Source organism: Enhydra lutris, unplaced genomic scaffold (genome assembly GCF_002288905.1).
Source record: "Enhydra lutris kenyoni isolate GAN:26980312 unplaced genomic scaffold, ASM228890v2 scaffoldscaffold63, whole genome shotgun sequence".
Taxonomy (NCBI): domain Eukaryota; kingdom Metazoa; phylum Chordata; class Mammalia; order Carnivora; family Mustelidae; genus Enhydra; species Enhydra lutris.
In genome coordinates, this window is record NW_019154147.1 from 4,306,036 (window position 1) to 4,332,425 (window position 26,390).

At 41.3% G+C, this 26,390-nt stretch overlaps 1 protein-coding gene across 3 annotated transcripts in view; it reads left to right on the top strand.

The window, feature by feature from the left end:
* Positions 1-430: 430 nt before the first annotated feature.
* LOC111158834 (midasin AAA ATPase 1) overlaps positions 431-26,390 on the top strand; it is a 168,551-nt gene continuing 142,591 nt past the window's right edge. For 2 of the 3 annotated variants that reach the window (XM_022521117.1, XM_022521118.1), the window contains exons 1-7: positions 431-532; positions 10,395-10,621; positions 17,746-17,970; positions 18,472-18,579; positions 18,660-18,852; positions 22,194-22,436; positions 22,682-22,813. In XM_022521117.1, the coding sequence (XP_022376825.1) occupies positions 431-532; positions 10,395-10,621; positions 17,746-17,970; positions 18,472-18,579; positions 18,660-18,852; positions 22,194-22,436; positions 22,682-22,813 (1,230 nt within the window). Of the gene's footprint in view, positions 533-10,394; positions 10,622-17,745; positions 17,971-18,471; positions 18,580-18,659; positions 18,853-22,193; positions 22,437-22,681; positions 22,814-26,390 lie in introns of those variants that run through there. The other variant, XM_022521119.1, reaches the window with a different exon arrangement.

The following is a 26,390-nucleotide window of genomic DNA, read 5'->3' on the forward strand; positions in this document are numbered from 1 at the left end:
ACTTCCATAGGAGGGAGGCATGGTGGACTGAGAACTCCCTCGCTTCTCCCGCCTAGCGGAATCTCCTGTCTCGCTATTCACCACACCTTGCCTCCGAACCTACTCTCACTGTACGCAAGAGATCCGGACCACAACAGCGGTCCGCTTCTATTGCCCTCCCGGAACTGGCGCGGTATTGACTCCTGCTGTTTCCGCTGCTGAGGGGGCCGGGCTGGGGCCGCCCTGCTGTCGCGGTCGCAGGCTGATGACGCAGAGCGCCGCGTGCTCCCCCACGTGTGCTGCAGTTATCCCGGTGTCTTGCGGGGCAGCCGGGGTGCTTTCCCTGGGGGCGTAGTTGCTGGCGCCTCTGGTGCGGGACCTCAGCGGCTCGGGGACTCCGAGCGCTAAGTAGGGAGCGCTGGTGGCCGTCGGGGACAGAGGGCCTGCGGTCATGGAGCACCTTTTCCTGGATGTGGCGGCCGCGCCGCTTCGCTTACTCGCTGCCAAGAACGAGAAGACTCGCAGCGAACTGGGCAGGTTCTTGGCCAAACAGGTAAAAGAAGGAGGGAGAGGGAAATCGGCGGGCAGATCCCGGCCGCCCCCCTCGCAAGTGCCCTGCGGCGCTGAGCTAGACGCGCTACTTTAAGGGAAGAGAGTAGCGGCGTTCTGTCACCCCGGTCCCCTTCCCAGGGCTGGTGGCCAGGGGCGGAGACGTCCGCGCGTGTTTGAAGAAATCGGAAGAAAGCTTTTGTGTTTATCTGAGAGACCCTTCCGTTCTCTCTACCGGCCGACGACCCTGCAACTCTGTGGGAGCAGTGGCTTTCCGAAAGAGATGTGGTTTGTTTTTCTTTAATTGAGATTGTATCTTTGCCCTTTTGCCGTGTATATTCCTCTAGTGTGCCAAGTCTAAGCCACCCCTGTTAGAGTGACTGTTTTTCTTTCCTGCCCCATCCCGTAGTTTTGGCCCGCTGACATGTATTGATTGCGTTCCTGCTTTGCGTGAGACACGGCGTGGTTCTCTGAGGAGACAGAAATTCGTTACGGTCTTTGCCTCCAGGGAATTTAGCATCTATTTTTGGAGACAGTTCATAAACACAGAAAACCACCAAGGGCCAAAGCAAGACAGCTAGTGCTAACTGTGTGACATTAAACATAGGCATTATTAGGTGAATTGGAATCTTCTAGGAAATAGGTTTTTGGCCTTTTAAGAGCCTTCTCTTGACTCCCTGCTGTCTGAGTTGAGGACCTCTATCATGCATTTTTTTTTCACGTTGCATGTTAATTTCCTAGTTTATGCTTCTCCACCCCTCAATATCTTTGAGTTTCTTGATAGTAGAAAATGTGTTTTTTTTCCCCTTCTAACTCCAGCATCTATGATTTATTTATTCAGTCATAAATGCATTGTGTACATATATATTCCATTCCTTGGTAAGCATGGAGTGTATTTTGGGTCAGGAGCAGTAGAAAACTAACATGAGAGGCACTTCTGTTTGGTGACAACAAATTGGAAGTGTAAAGGGGTGGGAGATACCCTGGGGTTTCTGGTTTCTGAGACCCAGTGAAGGGAATCACTAAACAAATAGTGAGCTGTAGAGAGAACTCAGTTTTGATGGGTAGAACTAAGGAAAGAGATAATCAGTTTGTATGAGCTGAGCTTCTGGTGACAGGCTCCTGAGTTATGTATTGTTGCTGGAGGTATTTTTCTGTAAGTGGGCTTTAGAATTTAGAACACAGGTTCTGAATCTGGGGATCATGGACCAGCAACAGGAGATTTATGTTTCCACACCAGTGTAATTGGATGTAAAATTGGTGTTTATATATTGGGAGTAGTGTGGGGAAATGGTTTGTGGTCTTTATTTGATAAAGTTTTAGAAAATCTGACACACATGTGAGAACCACTTGTGTGGATTCTGAGATTATATAGAAATAGTACTGGACCTGGAAGCTAATCGAAAGATCAGTTGAATTAGGAGATTAGGACAACTTTGTCTCTCCCTTTTCTTTGCTTTACATTGTCTGTCAAATTCTGTCCTACCCAAAATGTTTTTCAGGTTTGTTCCTTGAACCATTTTCAGTAATCATTTCAAGACTCTTACTAAGAAGAGTTGATTGTGTTGCCATTCTGTATTTCTCCTATTTTTGGAAACAAAACAATTTTTATTGGAAAGCAGACTTTTGAAACATGATTCTCTTTGCAGTTAAGATCTGAAGTAAGAATTTTTTAGGATTGTGGGGTTTTAAAAAAAATTTTTTTTAAAAGATTTTGTTTATATGACAGAGAGAGATGCACCAAGAGAGGGAACACAAGCTACAGGAGTGGGAGAGGGAGAAGCAGGCTTCCCACTGAGCCGGGAGCCCGATTCGGGGTTCGATCCCAGGACCCTGGGATCATGACCCGTGCTGAAGGCAGGTGCTTAACCAACTGAGCCACCCAGGTGCCCCCCCCCCCTTTTAATGCTCTTTATCTCAGCTGGTGATACCACCTTCTCTCTATCCAGTCACTTTTCACTCTTTTTCCTTCACATATGGCCATCTTCCATGTTTTATTTACTTAGTATTGAATCTGTTCCTTCCTTTTCATCCCTCCTACCACCACCATCCTATAATTCTGACTCTATTCTAGTGTGTGTATTTTCCAATATCTCCAAGCAATTCTCAGACACAAGCTAGGTGTCTTAACAATTTAACTCAATTCTGACACTGTCTACCTGGAGATAACATCAGATCCCACATGTTAGGGGTTCAGTCCCATAAAACTGTGCCCCACCCTCCCCAATTCAGATGCCAATCAAAAGTCCAGGTTGTCACCTGCACTTCTGACCAACTGGCTGTGGATTGCAAGTTCCTACAGCCCCCTCCTTGGGTTTGATTAAATTGCTAGAGTGGATCCCAGAACTCAGAGAAACATTGTACTTACTAGATCAATGGATTATTATAAAAGGATATAAATCAGCAACTGCCAGATGAAAGAGATGCATAGGACAGGCTATGTGAGAGGGAGTGCAGAGCTTCCATGCCCTCTCCAGAGGTGACACTTTATCTCCACATATCTGAATCTTCTCTGACTTGGAAGCTCTCCTGACCAAGTCTTTTGGGGTTTATATGGAAACTTATTACGTAGGTATGATTGGTGAAATCTTTAGCCATTGGTGTTGGAACCCACCGTCCAATCCCTGGCCCGTAAGGTGGAGGTGGAGGTAGGACTGAAAGTTTCAAAACTGTAATAATTTGGTTGGTTTTCTTGACAACCAGTCCCCATACTTGGGTCTTTCCAAAATTTACCTCCATGGGGCACCTGACTGGCTCAGTTGGTAGAGCATACTGCTCTTGATCTTGGGGTAGTGCGTTCAAGCACCATGATGGGCCTAAAACTTATTTTATTTTATTTTTTTTAAGATTTTATTTATTTATTTGACAGACAGAGATCACACGTAGGCAGAGAGGCAGGCAGAGAGAGAGGGAAGCAGGCTCCCTGCTGAGCAGAGAGCCCGACGCGGGGCTCGATCCCAGGACCCTAAGATCATGACCTGAGCCGAAGGCAGAGACTTTAACCCACTGAGCCACCCAGGTGCCCCTAAAACTTACTTTAAAAACCAAAAAAACAAAACAAAACCAAACCCATAAAATTCACCTCCTTAGCATAACAGCATAACAAAATACACCTTTACCACTTTCCTCATAGGAAATTCCAAGGGTTTTTAGTAAAATGTACTATTATAAATTATGAGCCATCTGGGTGACTCAGTCCGTTAAGTGTCTCACTCTTGGTTTTGTCTCAGGTCAAGATCTCATGGGTCGTGAGATCAAGACCTGGTCCCAGCTCTGTGCTCACCAGAGAGTCTGCTTGAGGATTCTTTCCCTCTACCCCTCCCCCCATGTGCATGAAGCTCTCTTTCTCTCGAATAAATAAATCTTTTAAAAATGCTTTATAAATCACAGTTTTGCACATCCTTACCTCCTTCATCACTGTCTGTGTTCAGGAAGAGCAGAGTGCTTAATATACTGGACCTGAAGGATGGCCGAAGATTAAATCTATTCTTTAATTCCTTTTGGGGCCTTGAACAAGTTACTTAACTCTCCTGAGTCTCAGTTTCTTGATATATTACATGCGGCAGCTGCTAAACAGTTGCAAGGATTTCGGAGCCGGACTGTGACATGGATTGCTAGTTCTGTGGCTATCTTTGTGACCTTAGACCGCGCCCCCCCCCTTTTTAAAAGATTTTATTTATTTATTTGCCAGAGAGAGAGAGAGCGCACAAGCAGGCAGAGTGGCAGGCAGAGGCAGAGAGAGAAGTAGGCTCCTGGCTAAGCAAGGGTCCGATGTGGGACTCCATCCCAGGATCCTGGGATCATGACCCGAGCTGAAGGCAGTCGTTTACCGACTGAGCCACCCAAACGTCCCAACCCCCCTTTTTAAAATTTTTCAATATCCTTATCTATAAAATGGGGATATTACCACTTTATGGGTTGCTGTGAGAATTAGACTCCTGCACTATAGTAAGCACTGTTTATAAAAGTGGTTAATGATTATTGCTATAAATAAGATTGTTGTAAGAGCTAGATAATGCATGTGAGGAGCTTACCATAGTGCTTGGCACAAAGTAAATAGTCAATACATGTGAGCTATAATAATAATAATAATAATAATTTTTTGAAACTGCTTTATTGAGATATAATTCACATACCTCATACTTCATCCATTTAAGTATACAGTTCAGTGGTTTTTGCTATGTTTACAGAAATGTGCAACTGTTATCACAGTTTATTTTAAACTGTGGTATTTAGATATTTTCATTTTTTTTCTAATTTTTAAAAAATTTATATAAGTAATCTCTACACCCGATGTGGGGCTCAAACTCATGACCCTGAGATCTAAGAGTTGCATGCTCTTTTGACCGGGCCAGTGAGGCACCCTGACATTTTCATTATTTCAAAAAGAAGCCCCCATACCTTTTAACTCTCATCCCCCCCACACTGTATCGCTGTGCTCTCCCAAATCCTCCCGGGCAACCATTAACTTATTTTTCTCTCTAGGTTCTCTATTCTGCTCATTTAATATAATTATCATTAATAAGTCATCTAAATCTGTTACCATTCTGTATAATAGCTCCCCATTGTCTCTAGAATAAAAATCCAAGCTTTCTAAAATGGTGTATAGTATATGAGCTGTTTTTTATTTTTTGAAGTTTTTAAACTTAGAAGTTTCTTTAAAAAAAAAGGGGGGGGGTGGCGCCTGGGTGGCTCAGTCAGTTAAGCGTCTGTCTTCGGCTCTGGTCATGATCCCAGGGTACTGGGATCCAGCCCCACATCAAGGCTCTCTGCTCAGCAGGGAGCCTGCTTCCCCCTCCCTCTCTGCCTGCCTCTCTGCTACCTGTGCTCTCTCTCTCTCTCTCTGACAGAGGTCAAATAAATAAATAAAATCTTAAAAAAAAAAAAAACTTTACTTATTTAATATCTACACCCAACAGGGGGCTTGAACTCATGATCAAGAGTTTCATGCTCTTTTGACTGAGCCAGCCAGGTGCCCCAAAGATAAAAGTTTATTAAAAGAAGCTTTTTTTTCCCCCTGTCAACCTTATTTCCAGTTCTTATTTCAGGTACTTTTTTTAAAGATTTTTAAAAAAATTTATTTGACAGAGACAGAGAGAGGAATAGAGAGTGAGAACAAGCAGGGGAGCAACAGGCAGAGGAAGAGGGAGAAGCAGGATCCTCATTGAGTAGGGAGCCTGATGTGGAGCTCAATCCCAGGACCCTGGGATCATGATCTGAGCTGAAGGCAGAGGCTTAACGGACTGAGCCACCCAGTTGTCCCTGTTTCAAGTATTTTTTAATACAACCTAGTGGTTTTCTTTTTTTTTTTTTTTAAAGATTTTATTTATTATTTATTTGACAGAGAGAGATCACAAGTAGGCAGAGAGGCAGGCAGAGAGAGAGAGAGGGAAGCAGGCTCCCTGCTGATCAGAGAGCCCTATGCGGGACTCGATCCCAGGACTCCGAGATCACGACCCGAGCCGAAGGCAGTGGCCCAACCCACTGAGCCACCCAGGCGCCCCAACCTAGTGGTTTTCAACTGGGGTAATTTTGCCCCTAAGGGCAAATCTGGAGACATTTTTGGTTGTCACAACTGGTGGTGGTGCGGTTGCTTCTTGCATATAGTGTTTAGAGGCCAGGGATGTTGCTAAATACGTTATGATGTATGGGATAGCCTCACAAGGAATTGTCCAGCTCCAAATAGCAGTCGTGTAGATTAAGAACGAAACCTTAAATATACCTACACTTAATAACAGAAGATCAAAATCCCTGAAACAAAAAGTGACAGAAGAGGAAAAATAGGCAAATTCACAATTATAATTGGAGACTTTGACACTCTATCCTGAGTAACTGATAGAACAAAGACAGAAAACATTAAGCATGTGGAATACCCACTATCAACAAACCTGACCCATTTGACATTTATAAGAATGCTCTGCCCAGTAACAGTAGAATACATGTTCTGCAGATCTGAAACAGTCACCAAGATAGAGCATATTCTGAGCCATTAAACAAGTCTCAATAAATTTAGGAGAATTAAAGTCATGCCCAAATAGTCAGTGACCCCAGTGGAATTAAATTAGGAAAAAAAAAAAACAAACCTGAAAGGTATTGGCAAAATCCCTAAATGTTAGATATTGAAAAACGAAATTAAAAAAAAAAAAATGGTTAAAGGAAAATCACTGGGAGAATCAGAAAGTTTTTTTTTTTTTTTTTTAAGATTTTGAGAGAGAGAATATAAGCTGTGGGGAGGGGCAGAGGGAAAGGGAGAAGCAGACTTCTCACTGAGCAGGGAGCCCCATGTGGGGCTCAACCCCAGGACTCTGGGATCATGACCAAGGCAGACACTTAACTAAGCCACCCAGGAGCCCCAGTATGCAACTTTTGATCTCAGGATTGTGAGTTCATGCCCGTGTTGGGTGTAGAACTTACTTTAAAAAATTAAAAATAACCTGGCGATTCACAGACCTCTACCCCTGGGGCTAATAATACATTATATGTTAATAAAAAAAATTAAATACCGAAAAATTTCTTTTAAAAAATTTTAAGTTAAGGGTTCCTGGGTGGCTCAGTCAATTAAGTGTCTGTCTTCAGCCCAGATCATGATCTCAGGGCCTGGGGATCGAGCCCAGCATCTGGCTTTGTGCTCAGCAGTGAGTCTGTTTGTCCCTTTACCTCTGCTCTTCCCCTCTGCCTCTCCCCCAGCTCATGCATGTGTACACATGTGCACTCTCTTTCAAATAAGTAAAATCTTTAAAAATTTTTTAAGTTAAATTAAAATTTATTTTCAAATTAAGCATAGAGTTACATGACCCAGTAATCTCACTCTTTGGTAATGTAAAAGGTTAAGAGTAATGAGTATATTACAACTGGTGCAAAAAAAAGAAAGCAATGAATATATGCCCATGAATTTTTTGTACCCAAATGTTCATAGTAGGTGTTTTTTTTTTTTTTTGTTTCTGTTTTTGTTTTTTTTGAAGAGTGGGATTAAAAGAGAGGAGGGGGAGGGACAGAGGAAGAGAAAGAAAGGTAAGCAGGCTTCACGCCCAGCAGGGATCCAATACATGACTTGATCTCACAACCATGAAGTCATGACTTGAGCCAAAATCAAGAGTCGGATGCTTAACCGACTGACCCACGGAGGTATGTGCCCCCATGGTAGCTTTTTTGATGATAGCTGGGAACAGCAAAGCAGTGAAGATAACGATCAGCATGTAAATGGATAATAAAGTTGTGATTTATTCATAGTGAAAAACTGCCAGTAGTAAAATGGAATAAATTATTGAAGCATTTAATTACATGGATGATTATCAAAAGCGTTATACTGAGCAAAAGAAATTGGACAGAAAAGAGCACGTACTGATTACATTTATATAAAGTTCTAGACTCGTTTAATTTGTGGTCATAAAATCATATTATTAGTTGCCTATTGGTGAGGGGATTGACTGCCAGGGAACAGAAGGGAACTTTGGGTTTGATACTTCATTTGGGTGGTGGTTACACAGGTATGTACATATAACAAAACTCATCAAACTATAAATGGATGGATTTTATTGTAAAGTATATGTCAGTAAAGATTTATTTATTTATGTTCGTTTGTTTTAAAAAAATCTAAATATCTGAGGGCACCAGGCTGGCTCAGTTGGTAGTGCTGTAACTCTTGATCTTGGGTTAGGGGTTTGAGTCCATGCTGGGCATAGAGTTTACTTTACAAAAAAAAAAAAAAAAAAAAAAAGCTAAATATCCATTTCTTTCTTTCTTTTTTTTTTTTTTTAAGATTTTGTTTATTTATTTGACAGACAGAGATCACAAGTAGGCAGAGAACCAGGCAGAGAGAGAGAGAGGAAGGGAAGCAGGCTCTCCGCTGAGCAGAGAGCCCGATGTAGGGCTCGATCCCAGGACCCTGGGGTCATGACCTGAGCCGAAGGCAGAGGCTTTAACCCACTGAGCCATCCAGGTGCCCCAGTATCTATTTCTTCTAACACAGTTTTCCAGGTTACCATTTTTTTAAAAAAGATTTTATTTATTTATTTATTTATCTGAGATAGAATGAGCAGGGGGAGGGGCATAGGGAGAAGGAGAGGGAGAACCTCAAGCAGACTGCATGCTGAGTGTGGAGCCTGACACAGGACTAGATCCTGGGACCCTGAGATTATGCCCGGAACCGAAATCAGGAGTTGGGTGCTCAACCTACTGAGCAACCCAGGCACCCCCAGATTACCTTTTGAAGAGAAAGTTCATAATGTTATTCTCTCTGGAGCTTTTTTCCTAATGTGCAAGTATCCATTTGTATAACATGTCCAGGATAGTTGCAGTGTTTTCATTTTATAGATGATGTGTTTCTTTTTCTTCACAATATAACTACTTTTTATTTATTATTATTATTTTAAAAAATATTTATTTATTTATTTGAGAGAAAGAGAGAATGAGAGTGAGCATAAGCAGGTAGAAGACCAGAGGGAGAGGGAGAAGCAGACTCCCCCCTGAGCAGAGAGCCCAACGTGGGGCTTGATCCCAGGACTTTGGGATCGTGACCTGAGCTGAAGGCAGATGCTTAACTGACTGAGCAACCCAGGCATCCCTACTTTTTATTTTTTATTTTTATTTACTTATTTTATTTTTGAGAGGTGAAGGGATGGGACGGGGCAGAGGGTTAGGGGGAGAGAATCTCAAGCAGGTGCCAGTGCCCAGCGTGAAGCCAGATGCAGGGCTGGCTCTCACAACCATGAAACCATGACCTGAGCTGAAATCAAGAGTCAGATGCTTAACTGACTGAGTCATCCAGGCACCCCTACTGTATACTTTTTACATGATGATATCCTTCGTGGGCGTGTTTATAGGGACATTCAGCAGTTGAAAATGTCATGTCATGCCCCTGTGAATCATGACCAAATCTGCTAAATTTTCTTGTAGGACTAATACTGATAGAAATTGTTCCAGTGTAATATCTTTCCCCCATCAGTGCTTTATTCAGAATTAGTTGTTTTATGAGTTAATGCCCTGTATTTTGGAAGATTTCATAAGAGCTCAGGTGTAAGGTGACCTTTCATGAGTGATAATTTTGGAAAAAATTGTTAAATTTTTGCATATGGTATTTAGGTTGTGTTCAAGCTGCACTCTTACAGATAACTGTTTAGTGTGAAACTCCTTAGAATAAATTCATAGCATTGGATTTGCTGGGTCAGCATTGGATAGCTTAAGCAGTTTAAATCTGCAGTCTCATTGTCCGCGGCAAGTGTTATGTAGATCTGCGTGTACACTAGCATCATGAGACTTTTTACACACTTCAGTTTTCCTTGTTATTCTTATGAACATTCTGAGCTCAAGCACTAGAATTTTGTGGTCTATTTCATCTTGCATATCAAAGTGTAGCTGTCTCCTTTGATTTCTATTTTGTTTATCAGAGGCTGAAGACTTCACAGGGATATCCTCATTCATTTTCTGGAATTAATTTCTTACCTCTGTCCTTCCCTCAAGAGAGCTGGCAGTTTTGCCTACTAACAGCGAGGTTTTTGTTTTGTTTTGTTTTCCCCATGCAATTTGTTTTCCTTCAAGAGCAAAGGAGCTGGAGGAAATACTGAGTTCTCTGGGAAGTATTGAGACCATGAAACAGATTATTTTTCAGGGAAGCTGTGTAGCATTTTACATGGAATTCAGGTATCAGTACTTTTGCTATAAACCCCAGTGGACTGAAACTTCTTTGTAACAGCCTTTTACTTTAGACTCACTGTAATCTTCTACTGCAGAAACCCCCATTGTGTTTTATAAGGTAAACTCACCTATGAAATCTGGAAATGGATGTTTTGATTCCAAGCTAGGACTTTTTGCTATTCTGCATAGTGTAAATGAGGAGCATTTACATAAGATACATTGTTTTCTCTCAGGTGTGGACACCTCAGGATCGCCAGTGTATCCTGAATACCTTAGCCCAGTTACTTCTGGATAAGGACTGTACTGTGCTTGTTGGTCGCCAGCTGCGCCCTCTTCTTTTGGATTTGCTGGAAAGGAATGCTGAGGCCATTAAAGCCGGAGGTCAAGTCAACCACGATCTACACGAACGGCTCTGCGTGTCGATGAGCAAACTCATCTGTAACCATCCTGATGTCCTCCCGTGAGTAACAGTTTTTTCTTCACATTTCTCCATGAGGTAGTAGAACCAGCGCTCTCCTGGGAAATAAAAGAGGAGTCTGAGTTGAGGAGAAGGGAAGAAAGGAAATAGAAGAAGAAAGATAAGTGGTACTGTTCTATAAAAATAATCACAACAGGGGGCACCTGGGTGGCTCAGTGGGTTAAGCCGCTGCCTTCGGCTCAGGTCATGATCTCAGGGTCCTGGGATCGAGTCCCGCATCGGGCTCTCTGCTCAGCAGGGAGCCCGCTTCCCTCTCTCTCTCTTTCTCTCTCTGCCTGCCTCTCTGCCTACTTGTGATCTGTCCCTGTCAAATAAATAAATAAAATCTTTAAAAAAAAAAAAAAAATAATCACAACAGAATCCCTTTATCCATTTACTATGTTCTTTTTAGTCTTGGCCATCAGGACAGGCCTGGAAAAATGGCCAAGACATGTTCCCTGCCGTCAAGAATTGTATCATCTGGCGAGACATCCATATAAGGCGATTTAATTATATTTATTTTAAAAGATTTTATTTATTTATTTATCAGAGAGAGAAAGAGAGAGAGAGAGCATGCGCACAAGCAGGGGGAGCAGCAGGCAGAGGGAGAAGGAGGCTCCCCGCAGAGCAAGAAGCCTGATGTGGGACTCAGTCCCAGGACCCTGGGATCATGACCTGAGCTGAAGGCAGCCGCTTAACCGACTGAGCCACCCAGGTGGAGTCCCCATAGAAGGCAGTTTATTTATTTATTTATTTATTTATTTTCCTTAAAGATTTTATTCATTCATTTGACAGACAGAAATCACAAGTAGGCAGAGAGGTAGACAGAGAGAGGGGGAGAAGCAGGCTCTCCGCTGAGCAGAGAGCCCGAAGCGGGGCTCAATCCCAGGACCCTGGGATCATGACCTGAGCCGAAGGCAGAGGCCCCAACCCACTGAGCCACCCAGGCACCCCTAGAAGGCAGTTTAAATGAATTTTAGCTGAAGTTCTTACAGCATCCACTTCAGAAGGTTATAATTTTTGCTTGCTTGAGCAGCCTCGGGTGGGTTAGAAGAGCCCTGGCGTCCTTTTTAACTTTCTATAATAATCTATCCAAAGCAGTATTTTAAGAAATTGTCTTAGAACTGAATTATTTTTTTTAAAGATTTTATTTATTCATTTGAGAGAGTGAGCAAGCAAGAGAGCACAAGCCGCAGAGGGAGAGGAAGAAACAGGCTCCCTGCTGAGCAGAGAGCCCAACATGAGGCTCAGTCCCAACACCCTGGGATCATGACCTGAGCTGAAGGCAGACTCCCAATCAACCGAGCTGCCCAGGCACCCCGAGAATTGGATTCTCATATGTTTCCTGGGCTGGTTCACCCCTCCTTAGGCAGCCTGGTGGTTGTCCACTTCTGGGAAGTCACCATATTGATGGTAAACTTACCATGCACGGGGGCTACAGGGACATGCCACCTCATTTGCCTTTGTCTTTAACTTAATAGTAAAATATCGTTTGTGTGGAATAGTCAAAGGGGCAGCCAAATGAGTGTTAGAGTTTTTTTAGTTGAGAAGAAAGAACTTTCATTCTAAAGTTGAATAATATTTGTGCACTAATAAGGGTATTTCTTTTTTTTTTTTTTAAAGATCTTATTTGAGAGAGAGAGTGTGCATGCAGTCAAGCCTGGGCAAGCGGGCAGGGGTAAAGGGGGAGGAAGAAGGAGAGGGAAAAAATGTGAAGGAGACTCCCCACTGAATGGGCAGCCTGATGGGGGAGCTCTCTCTCATGACTGTGAGCCACCCAGGTGCCTCTAAGAGTATCTGTTATATCCATATCTTTTTTTTTTTTTTTTTAATTTTTAAAAATTTATTTATTTGTCAGAGAGAGAGAGCACAAGCAGGCAGAGTGGCAGGCAGAGGCAGAGGAAGAAGCAGGCTCCCTGCTGAGCAAGGAGGCCGATGTGGGACTCCATCCCAGGACCCTGGGATCATGACCTGAGCTGAAGGCAGCCGCTTAACAGCTTAACTGACTGAGCCACCCAGGCATCCCTTAATTGTTTTTATCTACATAATAAGTACACTTTGGCTTTCTTGGAAGTATGATCTCTAATCTGGTTCTTGAATAAAGGGAATAAGAAATGAAGGCTTGGGAGAAAACCAGAATTTGTATGAGCTTTTCTAAAAGGGGAGGAAAAAATGAGCCCAGGTTAATGGAACTGGAAAATACACAGCAAACATCAATGTCATACTTGGTAATTAGGAACATATGCTGTGGGTTGATTGAGGGTTGAAATTGTGGCCTCACTTAGTGCTTTGATCATTTAGATGTACTTGTCTATGGTACCTTTTCATAAGGTATCCCAACTATCCTGTGCTTACCAGATGAGATTGACATGTGGGTAACTTGAGCCCCCATTTCTCCTAAGCCTTTGTGATAGAATGCTTCTGGATTGTGTTTGAGAATCATTAAAATGATGGATTAGTTTGATTTCCCATCTGCTTCAGATTTTATGTTCTTATTAAATGCATATGAACACACCCCTATTTTTTCTTCTTTTCATTTTGCCAAGGCCGTATATTTTACTTACACTCCCATGTTGTTCCAGAAATTACATAATGCAGTTTATGAAAGTGCCCATGATAGAGTAACTTAAAATACAAGCAGAAAAAAGAGCTGTGTGTGAATGAATCAATGCGTGTTTTAAAATGAACTATAGGCCGTGATGTAGAATGAGATTTTGATTTTTAGTTTTAGGAATTATAGTTGATTAATTCAGCATGTGCCCCAAATTTCCTTTGTGGAGGAAATACACTTAATGTATCAGGAATATATCAAATATATTTAGATAAGATATAGTCACTCATCCAGTAGGTAAATAGGTAAACATAGGAGACCCTTGTTTTAAGCCCTGGGCCACATCATGGGGGTAAAAGTATAATGGGTTATTGTATTTTACAAATAATTGAATATAATACACTATTAGAGGTGTGTGAGCCAAATACTTAAGAGGAGGAATAAAATCACTAAAGAAGAATGAGTGTTTTCCTCTTGGAAATCAGAGAAAGTTTGTACTGGGGCAGATTTTGGAGGAAGAGCAAGGAGAGGAAGAATAAAGAGAAGAGAAATAGGATGGCAATGAAAATCTAGGGTTGGGGGGGAAGAAGAGACTGTACAGAAGGTACTTTGGCAAGCTCCCTAGGGTCCTAATCCCTGCCATTCATTTACAGGTCCATACCTCTTTCTGAGCTCAGCATGTTTGAGGCTTCCATGAGGTACCTCAGTGGTCTTTTTTTTTTTTTTTTTTAAGATTTTGTTTATTTATTTGTCAGAGAGAGAGAGAGCAAGCACAGGCAGACAGAGTGGCAGGCAGAGCAGAGGGAGAAGCAGGCTCCCTGCCGAGCAAGGAGCCCGATGCGGGACTCGATCCCAGGACGCTGGGACCACGACCTGAGCCGAAGGCAGCTGCCCAACCAACTGAGCCACCCAGGCGTCCCCCTCAGTGGTCTTAAACATTCTTTTTCTTTTTCTTCTTTTTTCCTTATGCTGTTTGCTCATTACTGGGTGCCTCTCCCAACTTTATTTAGATAACAATTGAGGTATATTTTTGTTGACATATAACATTGTATAAGTTGAATGTATATTACATAGTGATTTGATATATGTATATATTGTAAAATATTTACCATAATAAGATTAGTTAACACATCTTTTACCTCACATAATTACCATTTTGTTGCTGTTTGTTCATACTGTTTCTGCATCTAGAATCCTCAAACATATGTTTTACTATGGCAAATTCTTTGTTAGGACTCTGGGAAAGCAATCCCAGCTGTTGATGCGTTCCCTATTCTAACGTATTAGGTTTCCGGGTTCCTTTTTTTTCCCCCTCAATTCAATTTTTTTTTAAGGAATCTCAACACCCAGTGTGGGTTTGTACTCAAAACTGTGAGATCAAGAATTGTATACTCTATCCAGGTGCCCCAGGTTATTTTTGAATTTTTTTTTAATATTTTATTTATTTATTTGACAGAGAGAAATCACAAGTAGGCAGAGAGGCAGGCAGAGAGAGAGGAGGAAGCAGGCTCCCCGCTGCCCAGAGAGCCCGATGTGGGGCTCCATCCCAGGACCCTGGGATCATGACCTGAGCTGAAGGCAGAGGCTTTAACCCACTGAGCCACCCAGGCGCCCCTATTTTTGAATTTTTGACATAGAATGTCATATTGAACATCCTTCGGCATGAAATTTGTGGATCTGTGGTGGTGATTAGGAATGTAGATTTTTAAAACAATGATGTTGTTTTAGTAATAATATATATTTATACAGGATTTTGTAGTGTTTAGGTATATGTTTTTAATCTTTTTTTTGGATTTAGTGGTAGACCACTTCCTCTTTTTTTTTTCCCTTAAGTTTATTTATTTTATTTTTTTTCTTTCTGCACTCAGTGTGGGGCTTGAACTCACAACCCCGAGATCAAGAGTCTTATGTTCTTCCAGCTGAGCCAGTCAGGTGACCTTTAATCTTTATATTGTAACATCTTCAGTAATGTCATTGTGAAATCTTATTTTTAAAATCTTTAGAGAGGTTAACTAAATTGTCCTAAATGTCAGAGCCAGAACTGGACCACAGGTCTTATTTCTAGATGCTAGGAAAACTATGATGAGTTGCCCAAGTGAGTGGCTCATCCAAGATTAGATGTTTAACTGGATGGTATTCCTTGTCGCACTTTTTTAAGATTTTATTTATTTATTTGACACACAGAGATCTCAAGTAGGCAGAGAGGCAGGCGCGGGGGGAGGGGGGAAAGCAGGCTTCCTGCTGAGCAGAGAGCCTGATGCAGGGCTCCATCCCAGGACCCTGAAATCATGACCTGATCCGAAGGCAGAGGCTTAACCCACTGAGCCACCCGGGCGCCCCCCTTGTTGCATTTTGGACCTTCTGACTCTTTCTTACTCCAGGAAAGAGATCCTTTCCTCAGTCTTTGAATATTCTCTAGGGTAAAAAAAAAAAAAAAAATGTTATTCTCTGGCTAAAAAGGCTTTATTGGTCCATCCATCATTGCTTAGATCAGAATTTTAGAGCACTTCCTGAAAATGATGGGTCTCTAGAGAAAAGGGTAATGTAGTCAAGTAAGTTTGGCAGAGTATATTGACCAGTCTCCCTTTTGTATACTTCGAGTGGACCACAATTTGCTTCCCCCATTTGCACACAAATGTAAGGTCATTGCCGGTGCACTCTGCTCATTTCGCCCGATCTTTCTCAAAGACCCCGTGGAACAGGTTGACCACTTGGTTACTGCTTACCTGCCTGCTTGCTTGTTACTGCCCACCTATCCCACATGTGCTGCCAACATAAGCTGTCCCTGAGCTAGTTGAATGTCAGCTTCTCTCCACCAAAGAATTATTATACTTATTCTGACAGCATCCTTGTGAAGAAAAATATGTCCTGTTTTTTCTCTTAATTAAGAGAAAAGTGATGGGGGGCCTGGGTGGCTCAGTGGGTTAAAGCCTCTGCCTTCAGCTCAGGTCATGATCTTAGGGTTCTGGGATCGAGCCCCACATTGGGCTGTTGCTCAGCAGGGAGCCTGCTTCCCTCTCTTTCTGTCTCTGCCTGCCTCTCTGCTTACTTGTGATCTCTGCCTGTCAAATAAATAAATAAAATCTTAAAAGAAAAGTGATATATTTAACTTATAATACAGAATTATAAAAAGCAGAAGTCTTCTTCACCCTGAAATCCTACATTTTAGGGATAGCTGTTATTAGTAGTTTTAGTGTATTTCCTCCCAAATCTCTTTTTCTTTCTTGTTCTGCCAGGTCTCTTCTGAGCAGGAGCTGAATCTTCTAAGTTTCATTTGTCCAGTCTCATTCAGAATATCACAAGTGTTAATTTACCAAGCCTGTATTCCTGTTTGCCTGGCTTGCTTGTAGAAGTCCAAGGTTTCCCACCCATCTCTTGAATTCTCATTATTCCCCAACTGAAGTTTTTATATTTGGGGATTTATTGAGCCAGTAATCTGGGGTATATCTCCTTGGTGCTACAAGTTGCTCTGGTAAACAAATTCAAATGACCCCTGCGACTGCTCTTTTGCATTCCCAATGGGTTCCTGGGGATTCTGTTACTGACCACTAGTATACCAAGTTGTTATAAAGGGACGCAACTCAGGAACAGGCTGAAGAGATTGCTTCATAATGCTAGATTTGGCAGTGATTTTTTTGGATGATACCAAAAGCACAAACAACAAAAGCAAAAATAGACAAATGGAACATCAAACTAAAAACTGATGCACAGCAAAGGAAACAAGGATGTAGAGGCAACCTACAGATTGGGAGAAAATATTTGTAAATTATGTGTTATGTGTTTAATAGGGGATTAATATCCAGAATATGTAATGAACTGTGTGATCCATCCATCCTTCTTTCCTTCCTTCCTTCCAATTTTTTTTTTATTTATTAGAGAGAGAGACTGAGAGAGAGAGAATACAGGGAGGGGTAGGAAGGGAGGGAGAGGGAAAGAATCCCAAGCAGACTCTGTGCTGAGCTTGAGGCCTGTTGCAGGGCTCAGTCTCACGTCCTTGAGATGATGATCTGAGCCTGAACCAAGAGTTGGAGAGTTTACTGACTGAGCCACCCAGCGGGCCCCCTGTCTGAAGCTATTTGTCCTTCTTTGTGATCCTACTTTCCTTCCTTCTGTGTTTCATGAAAATCTATTATCCCTTCAGATACAACCAAAGTGTCTCTTCTGGACTCCCCTAGTTTTAGATGAATCTTTTTTCATGTGCCTCTTTTTGTTTCTGTAGGTGACTATCTTCCTTGATACTGGGGCAGTCCAGTTTTGTACCCCTGGTACTTAACACAGTGTCTGGCTGCTAGTGAGAGATCAGTAAATGTTTGTTGAAGATGAGTGTATTTTCAGTAGAAAACACTTGGGATGAGAAATTCCTGGTTTCCGTATTCTCTTAGATATCTCATGCCATGGTCCTGGTTCAGGAACTTAAACAGGATACCATCTTAGGACTAGGTAGCTTCAGTATTTGTCTCTTTGCTTTCAGACCCTTGGAAATTCCTGTTATATTCTGCTGTCCTGTCTCAAAGTGGAGATGTGTATACTTTGATATCCTCACCAACAAATAAAAATAATCTCTCTCTTTCTGAAGGTTTGCCTTGAGGTATTTTAAGGACACTTCTCCAGTCTTTCAAAGACTCTTCCTAGAGAGTTCAGATGCTAATCCAGTCCGCTATGGGCGCAGGCGGATGAAGCTCCGGGACCTAATGGAAGCAGCCTACAAGTTTCTGCAGCAAGAGCAGTTTGTGTTCCGGGAGCTCTGGGACTGGAGTGTGTGTGTCCCTCTGCTTAGAAGCCATGACACCTTGGTCCGCTGGTATGTAGCTATTGGACTTTTCTTGTGTTTCAAGTGTGGGGATCACAGAGGGAGTGTAGAGTTCTGTGCATGAAGAGGGAAAGAAAGCTATGTAAAATGGGTTATTTTTGTGCTGGTGCCTTTTGCATTCTTATTTCCTTAGTCATGTGTCCCTTTAGTGGAAAATGAGATGATATTAGTGGAGCTCCATCTTTTTCAGGTTTTGTCAAGTGAATTCATTATGCCTGATTTGCATTTTCTACTCTCAAATGTATTATAGTAATTCTGTAAGATTTCCTTTTCTTTTTTAAGAGTTTGTTTATTTATTTAGTTAAGTAATCTTTACATCCAGCATGGAGCTCGAACTCCCCACTCTGGGATCAAGAGTTGCATGCTCTACCAACTGAGCCAATCAGGCACCCTTTAAGATTTCCTTTTTTAGTGTTTGGTTAGCTAAGAAATTTTCTTTATTCTTGAGACTCAGCTGCTTGTCCTGAGGTTTTATACTTTGATTTTCTCCAGGTACACAGCCAATTGTCTTGCTTTGGTCACCTGTATGAATGAAGAGCACAAGTTATCATTCCTTAAGAAGATTTTTAATAGTGAGGAACTGATCCATTTCAGATTGAGGTAAGAAGGAGGATTCCCAGAGATCTTGATGGGGCTTTGCTGTGCATTAAAGTAATTGATGAAATCCTCATTTTCCACAGGTTACTAGAAGAGGCCCAGCTGCAGGACTTGGAGAAGGCCTTGGTTTTGGCTAATCCAGAAACCTCCCTTTGGCGTAAGGAGAAGGAGCTGCAGTACTTACAGGGACATCTTGTTTCAGCTGACCTCTCTTCCAGGGTGACTGCTGTCTGTGGTGTGGTGCTGCCTGGGCAGCCACCAGTCCCTGGAGAGCAGGTATGTTGGCATCAGTAGGGTGTATGTCCCCTTCCCCTTCTTAAACACCAAGTGTTCTTTCCTCCTTGGCTGGGCTCTGTGTTATTGGTGTGAGTCAAATTGAGTTTGCCAGATTGCTGTTCCATTTACAGAAGTATTCGGAAGAGATTAAGAAAAATTTACCCAGGGCCCTCTTCTCTGATATTTCCTTTGTTTCTGTTTGGTGTTAAATTAGAAACTCTAATGATCCCCGTGTGAGGCTTTTAATTTCAGCAGAGCTCTTCCATATATCTCTCTGTGACATTGTGTAGCACATGGATGTGATACCATATTTATGTGAAACAAAGGTAGAATGACTAGTCTGGAGACCTTTGGGCTCCCCTTTGACAGAGACAGGACTAGGCCCAAGTAAAACTCCCAGCAACTTCTTTCTGTCATAACATTCTTTTTCTCATTGTGTGGGAGGCTAGTAACTGTAGTGAACTTCCCCCTGCCGTATGAAATGAGCTTTTTCCAAGAATGTAACTCCAGACCCACAGTTTTGAAAGGTTTATAGATTATAATCTAGCTCTATAATCTGAAACTGTTGAGAGCCAGTCTGTTTTTCCCCAGCTGTCTTCAGTCAGTTATCACTTTATATGATGGTTGGATTCACCCAGTTTTCTTTTTGGATGATGTCCTAAGTCATTACTTGAACCATTAGTTTGTCCACTAGGCAGTACAATTAAAAAAAAATCATAATAAGGGGTGCCTGGCTGGCTTAGTTGGAAGAGCATGTGGCTCTTGATCTTGGGGTCATGAGTTTGAGCCCCACGTTAGGTGCAGCGATCACTTCAAATAAATAACCTTAAAAAATAATAAAAATTTTAAAAAGCATAATATGTGGGGGCACCTGGATGGCTCAGTGGGTTAAGGCCTCTGCCTTTGGCTCAGGTCGTGATCCCAGGGTCCTGGGATTGAGCCCCGTGTCGGGTTCTCTGCCCGGGGAGCCTGCTTTCCCCTCTTTCTCTGCGTACTGTGATCTCTTTCTGTTAAATGAATAAATAATACCTTCAAAAAAATGAAATAAAGGAAAAAATAAAAAAATAATAAAGCATAATATGTGTTAAAAATGTGCATCTTAAATGTGCAGCTCAGTGATCATTCATAAACTGAAAATATCTATGTAACCAGTAATAGGACACCAGCAGTTCCAGAGGCCCTTGTCTTTCCCTTTGGTCACTAAGAATCTCCCAACCCCAACTACTCTCTTAACATAGATTAGGTTCTGAGCATTAGAATTTTAACACAGGGAAGGATTCCAGTTGGGGTGGCCCTGATGTTGAGTAGCAGTGATGAGGCACTGGGGCAGAAGTACAGAATGATGCTTTGGCCTGCTAAATTGTTGAGAGTAACAGCCCTACAGAGTTCAAGCTTCCAGCCCTGGGGCATCTGGATGGCTCAGTCAGTTAAGTGGTTAAGCATTTGACTTTGGCTCAGGTCAGGATCTCAGGGTCCCGGGATCCAGCCCTATGTATCACTCCATGCCCAGCGGGGAGTCTGCTTATCCCTCTGTCTCTTCCCCTGCTTGTGCTCTCTCTCTCAAATAAATAAAATCTAAAAAAAAAAAAAAAAAAGCAAAACAAAAAACTTCCAGTCCCGAATCTCATTTTGTCCTCACATATCTATAGGGGACTGGCCATGTTTGAGAAGTTATTATTCCTTAGAAGTTCTTAAAATCCCAATTTTCTAAAAGATCTTTTTCTCTATGTTATATTAGGTGCATTGTTATTTGAAAGACAGTTTTTTCTTTTCTTTTTTTTTTTTTTTTAAGATTTTATTATTTATTTGACAGACAGAGATCACAAGTAGGCAGAGAGGCAGGCAAAGAGTGAGAGGGAAGCAGGCTCCCTGCTGAGCAGAGAGCCTGATGCGGGGCCGATCCCAGGACCCTGAGATCATGACCCGAGCTGAAGGCAGAGGCTTTAACCCACTGAGCCACCCAGGTGCCCCTTGAAAGACAATTTTTTAAAAAATTTTATTCATTTATTTGAGAGAGAGAGCATGAGCTGGGGGAAAGGGAGAAGGAGAGGGAGAAGCAGATTCCCTACTGAGTAGGAACTCTGATGCAGGACTTGATCCCAGGACTCCGGGATTGTGACCTGAGCTGGAGGCAGATGCTTAACTGACTGAGCCACCCGGGTGCCCTGAAAATTTTTTTTTTTTTTTTTAAGATTTTTATTTATTTATTTGACAGAGAGAGATCACAAGTAGACAGAGAAGCAGGCAGAGAGAGGGAGGGAAGCAGGCTCCCTGCCAAGCAGAGAGCCCGATGTGGGACTCGATCCCAGGACCCTGAGATCATGACCCGAGCCGAAGGCAGCGGCTTAACCCACTGAGCCACCCAGGCGCCCCTGAAATTTTTTTTTAATGCAGTAAAATACAACATTTACTGTCTTCAACTTTCTTTCTTTCTTTTTTTTTTAAAAATTTACATAAACTGTGCTCCCGATGTGAGGCTCAAACTCACAACCCTGAGATTAAGAACCACATACTCTACTGACTGAGCCAGCCAGACGCCCCAACCATTCTTAAACAGTTTTAAATGTACTCTTCAGTGGTGTTAACTATATTCACATTGTTTTGTAAACAAACTCCAGAACTTTTCATCTTGAAAAATGGGTAGAGTTCAAACTCTATACCCATTAAACATATTGGGAACATTATTATTTTTCACTTTCTGTTATGGAAAATGTGAAATATGTTTTAAAATAGAAACAGTGGTGTGACGAATCTCCATGTACCCATCACTTAGTTTCAGTAATTATAAATTCGTGATCATTTATAGTTCTGCATACTCTCTCTAAAACGTTATTTGAAGCAACTCCCATATATCACATCATTTCATGCCTAAATATTTCAGTATATATGTATAAAAGAAAATAACCTTAAAAAATCCATTATTCTTTATTATACCTGAAAAAATAACAATTTTGTAATAGAGTATCCTTTGAGTGTCCATATTTTCCTGATATAAATATATCATGTGCATTCTTGATCTTAGATACAAAATCCTAGAATGTGGTGAAAGGAAGAAAAACTAATAAAAATTCAGTCATGAGATGAGGTTTGCCTCCATCCTTTGTGTGTCAACTTTTTTGGCTTCTCAAACTTTGGGAAACTTTCCTTAAGTTTGCTAGCAAATTCTGCCAAAAGGAAAAAGATGTTTATTTTGTATAACATACCTATTAATATTATAGTTCTGGTGCTACTAATTTATTTAGGGTTTATGTAAAGGTCAGTGGAAGCATTGTAGAAATTAACTTGTGCCCTTTGGAGGAAAGACTGTTGACATGCCTTTTATTTTTCACTTGTCTCCTTAGGCTAGTACTAGGAATTCTTCTCGTGAACAGGAGCTGGCCTTTAGGTCTTATGTGCTGGTTGATTCAGTCTGCAGAAATCTTCAGACACTGGCTATGGCAGTGGCTTCTCAGAATGCTGTGTTGTTGGAAGGACCAATAGGATGTGGCAAAACTTCCTTAGTTGAACACTTAGGTGCAATGACAGGTAGACAGAAGCCCCCTCAACTTCTTAAAGTCCAGCTTGGAGATCAGACCGACAGTAAGGTAATTAAGATACAGCAAATTTTGGTGGGTTCACATGCTTACAGATGTTTGAATTAAAGTACTCTTTTTGCTAAGGGAAGATGGAAATAGTTACTGGTCTTCCTTGTAACTGATGGGACCAAGGTGCAAAAACATTAAGTGCCTGCTTATATCTGTATAGAAGTTTAATAAAAGAATTAGTTAAAAGATGTGGCATTGGCATCTCAGATGTGTGGGTTCAGTAATACTTTGTCCTCTTCCTGCAGATGCTGCTGGGAATGTATCGCTGCACAGATGTCCCAGGAGAGTTTGTGTGGCAACCTGGTACTCTCACCCAGGCAGCCACAAAGGGACACTGGATCCTTCTGGAGGATATTGACTATGCTCCCTTAGACGTGGTATGTCATTTCACTAATTATTTGCTGATTTCCTATCTTTTTTTTTCCTAAAGATTTTTATTTATTTATTTGAGCAAGAGAGAGCACTGGGGGAAGAAAGGCAGAAGGAGAGGGAAAAGGGAGTCCTACATGGGGCTCGATCCCGAGTCCTGGGATCGTGATCTGAGCTGAAGGCAGAGACTTAACGGACTAAGCCACCTAGGTGCCCCTGATTTCCTATCTTTGAAGAGCATGTTGTTAATAGTGATTTGGGGAGATAATGTAAACAACATAGGTGTTTACGGTACCTGGGTGGCTCAGATCATGATCCTAGGGTCCTGGGATCGAGCCCCATGTGGGGCTCTCTGCTCAGGGGGGAGTCTCCTTCTTTTTCTCCCTCTGTCCCCTCCTCTGCTTGTGCTCTCTCATTCTCTCACTCATATAAATAAATAAAATCTTAAAAAAAAAATAACGTAGGTGTTTGATTAGAGATGGTATATTTTCGGAGAAGCTCATTCATGATTACCTACCTATCTGGTTTGAGGTATGATTTACTTATCTGGTCTTCTGTTTGATAGATAAATTGGTAAAGTTCTGCTGGTGCTGTTTTGGTTGAGTACAGTAGTCCTCCCTTATCTGCCATTCTGTTACCCATGGTTACTCATCCTGAAGCAGAGGATCCTCCTGATGTATCATCAGAAGGTCAATAGTAGCCTAACACTATATCACAATGTTACAGTTACTCATCTCACTTTATCTTGTCATGTAGGGATTTTATCATCTCACATCTCCACAGGAAGGGTGAGTACAGTACAATAAGATACTTTGAGAAAGAGACCACATTCACATAACTTTTATCATAGTATATTGTTACAATTATTCTATTTTATTATTTATTGTTGTTAATCTCTTACCTTGCTAATTTATAAGGTAAACTTTATTATAGGTATGTATGTATAGGAAAAAGCATAGTATATATAGGGTTCTGTGTTATCCATAGTTTCAGACATCCACTGCGGGTCTTGGAAGTAGCCTTTGTGGATAACCAGGAACTACCATAGTTGGATATGTGATCAATCAATTTCATTGTAGTTTTTTTCTCCTTTAGTTGAATATGTGATCAGTCTCATAACCTTTCCAAGAATAGGCCTTGTGGGAAACATCTTACCCATGTTAGAGATACATCGAAAATTTTGAGATCCTTCTTCCCAGCTGTGGCATTGGTAGAGCAGCAGGCTGAGGACACATGAAGGAAGAGAGGATAATAATAAGAGCATGTTTGTCTTTGTTTCATTATACATCCAGTTTATTTTCGTTTTGAATATTTTTCTAGTGTATCAAAATAGCTATGCAAGCAGTCCATGTTTCCTCCATATTCTGTAAAGTATGACAAAAAGATGTATTGCAGAATGAAAGTTTTTTCTTTTGGGAAGATTTTCTTGAGATTGGTTTTAATTTTTTAAAATTAATTAATTAATTAATTTTACCATGAACCCTAAAGTACCTGCATAAGACTTTCCTCTCTTGGATAAGAATAATGAGAGAGTGTGTGTGTAGGTTTAAGGAAAGAGTGGCTATAAATTCATGTGTATTGTGATGATTTTAGAATCTGGTAAAGATGTAATAGGATTATTGGCTCAGACAGGGCCTCACAGTTTAATTACCATGTTCTAGGGTTCCCCCTAAGCCCCCCCACTTTTTGAGTCTAGTTGGCATATCATTTCTAGGGTCATAATGCTCAGTTTTATATAAAGGGCTGGAAACCCAGTTTTCTTAATAAGCCCAGAGCCAAGGCTGACTCCTACTAATGAGACTTAAAAATAAAACCGAAATATAAACCACAAGGCCAAGTATTTGTTGAGGCCTTTTACTTTCTTTTCTTTTTTCTTTTTCATCTTTTCCCCCCCTTTCCACACCCAAACTGAGGCTTTCCATTCTAGTGCTCTCTTCACTGGGGCAGTTTTTTCAGGTAATGGGATACCTAGGAAGTCATTAGTATTATGGATTGTAGAATTAGAGCCAAACAAGGTAGGAGAACATAAGAGATATTCCATCCAAGCCATGATGTAGCCTAGGGATCTTTTGCTGTCCTGTAGTTAATTACATTTTTTGATGATCAGATCCAGATTTGAGACCAAACTGACAGTTTGTATCTTGCTCTCCCTTTGGCAGTGTTTGGTAAACATCAGAAAATTCTTCTGCATTGAGTCTCATTTTGTGTAGACCATTCCCCTTCTGTTCATATATTTGTTCTGTTCATACAAAGGGTATGTTGTTCATTTGATTACGTTTAAACTTCAATATCATTATAGTGAGGTTGTGTTTACTTTAAAACATGCCTAGATCCCTTGATTATTGTTTTGTTGTTTTAGAATTTCTCAGCTAATAGTTAGCCCTTTATTATTTTAAGGTAGCTTTTACAGATCTCAGGATGATTTTCTGTAGTTTCAGGTTTTGGAGTTATTTGGAGTTGCTCCTACATTATTTTGGGCTTTCCTTTCAGCTTCTAGCCATGTGTGAAATAATAATGCTTAACAAAATTGTCTGATATTTTAGAACCCTCTTCCTTGACTCTTTGGTCCTCTTACTTTGTTTTTTCTTTTTAAGCTTCCTCTGCAAACTCATGTTCCCTGTATCTATATGCTTAGCCCACCCTTGAAAAATTTCTCCATTTTGTCCCTTAGCTGGTGGAAGTTCAAGATGTCCAAATGGAACTTAACTGCTCTTTCTCAGAACAGCCTTTTCTGCTATAGTTAGCAAGCTAGAAGTTTGATTTCTCTTTCTAGTCTCTTATTCATTTAGTCTTATATTGCTTGGTACTTTTTTTTTATCTCTTTATTTTATTCTTTTCTATCCCACTGCCTTAGTACAGGGTTTACTTTTATCCATCTACGTAGCCATGTTGCTTTGTTACCTGACTAGTGTCTTCTTTTTGTTTTCTTTTGTTTTCCTTTCCTGCAAGCCAAACATCTATCTATACAACCATCCTGTCTTTGTTTTTGCCTCTTTCCTGTAGGCTAGCCCCCTTGCAGTTTATATTCCATGTTGTCGTGCAGTTGATTTTCTAAAATGAAAATTATAGTATTTCCCCCCAGGCTAAAATCCTCTTAATATCTTTCATGAGAGAATTCAGACTCCTTAGCTCAGCACAGCAGACCCTTAATCATTTATCTCTACATTTTGTAGTTTTTCACTATTTCATATACATACTCTGCCCTAACAACTCCTCTCATGCCGTGCTCTTAGGAACATAGATTTTTATCCATTTGAATACTTTTTGCCTGGAGTATATATGCTATTTCTCTCCCATGAGACCTAATTCCTGCTCATATTTAAGACTCTGAATGTCATCACTTCTGAGGTGGATTCCGTGCCCTGCTTCTTAACACCATTTCATTCTGACTCCAGTCACCTCTGGGGTCACACTGATCATGCCGTATGGTGGTTTTCATGGCTATTCTTTCAGATGGTAGGCTGTAAAGCCTCGGTCATATCTGGAGTTTTAGTGTCTGGCTTGGTTCTAATCCTTAGTAGGCACTTAGTGAATGTTGAATGAATAAATTGTACTGTTGAAGTGCAGGTGGATCAGACATTCCCA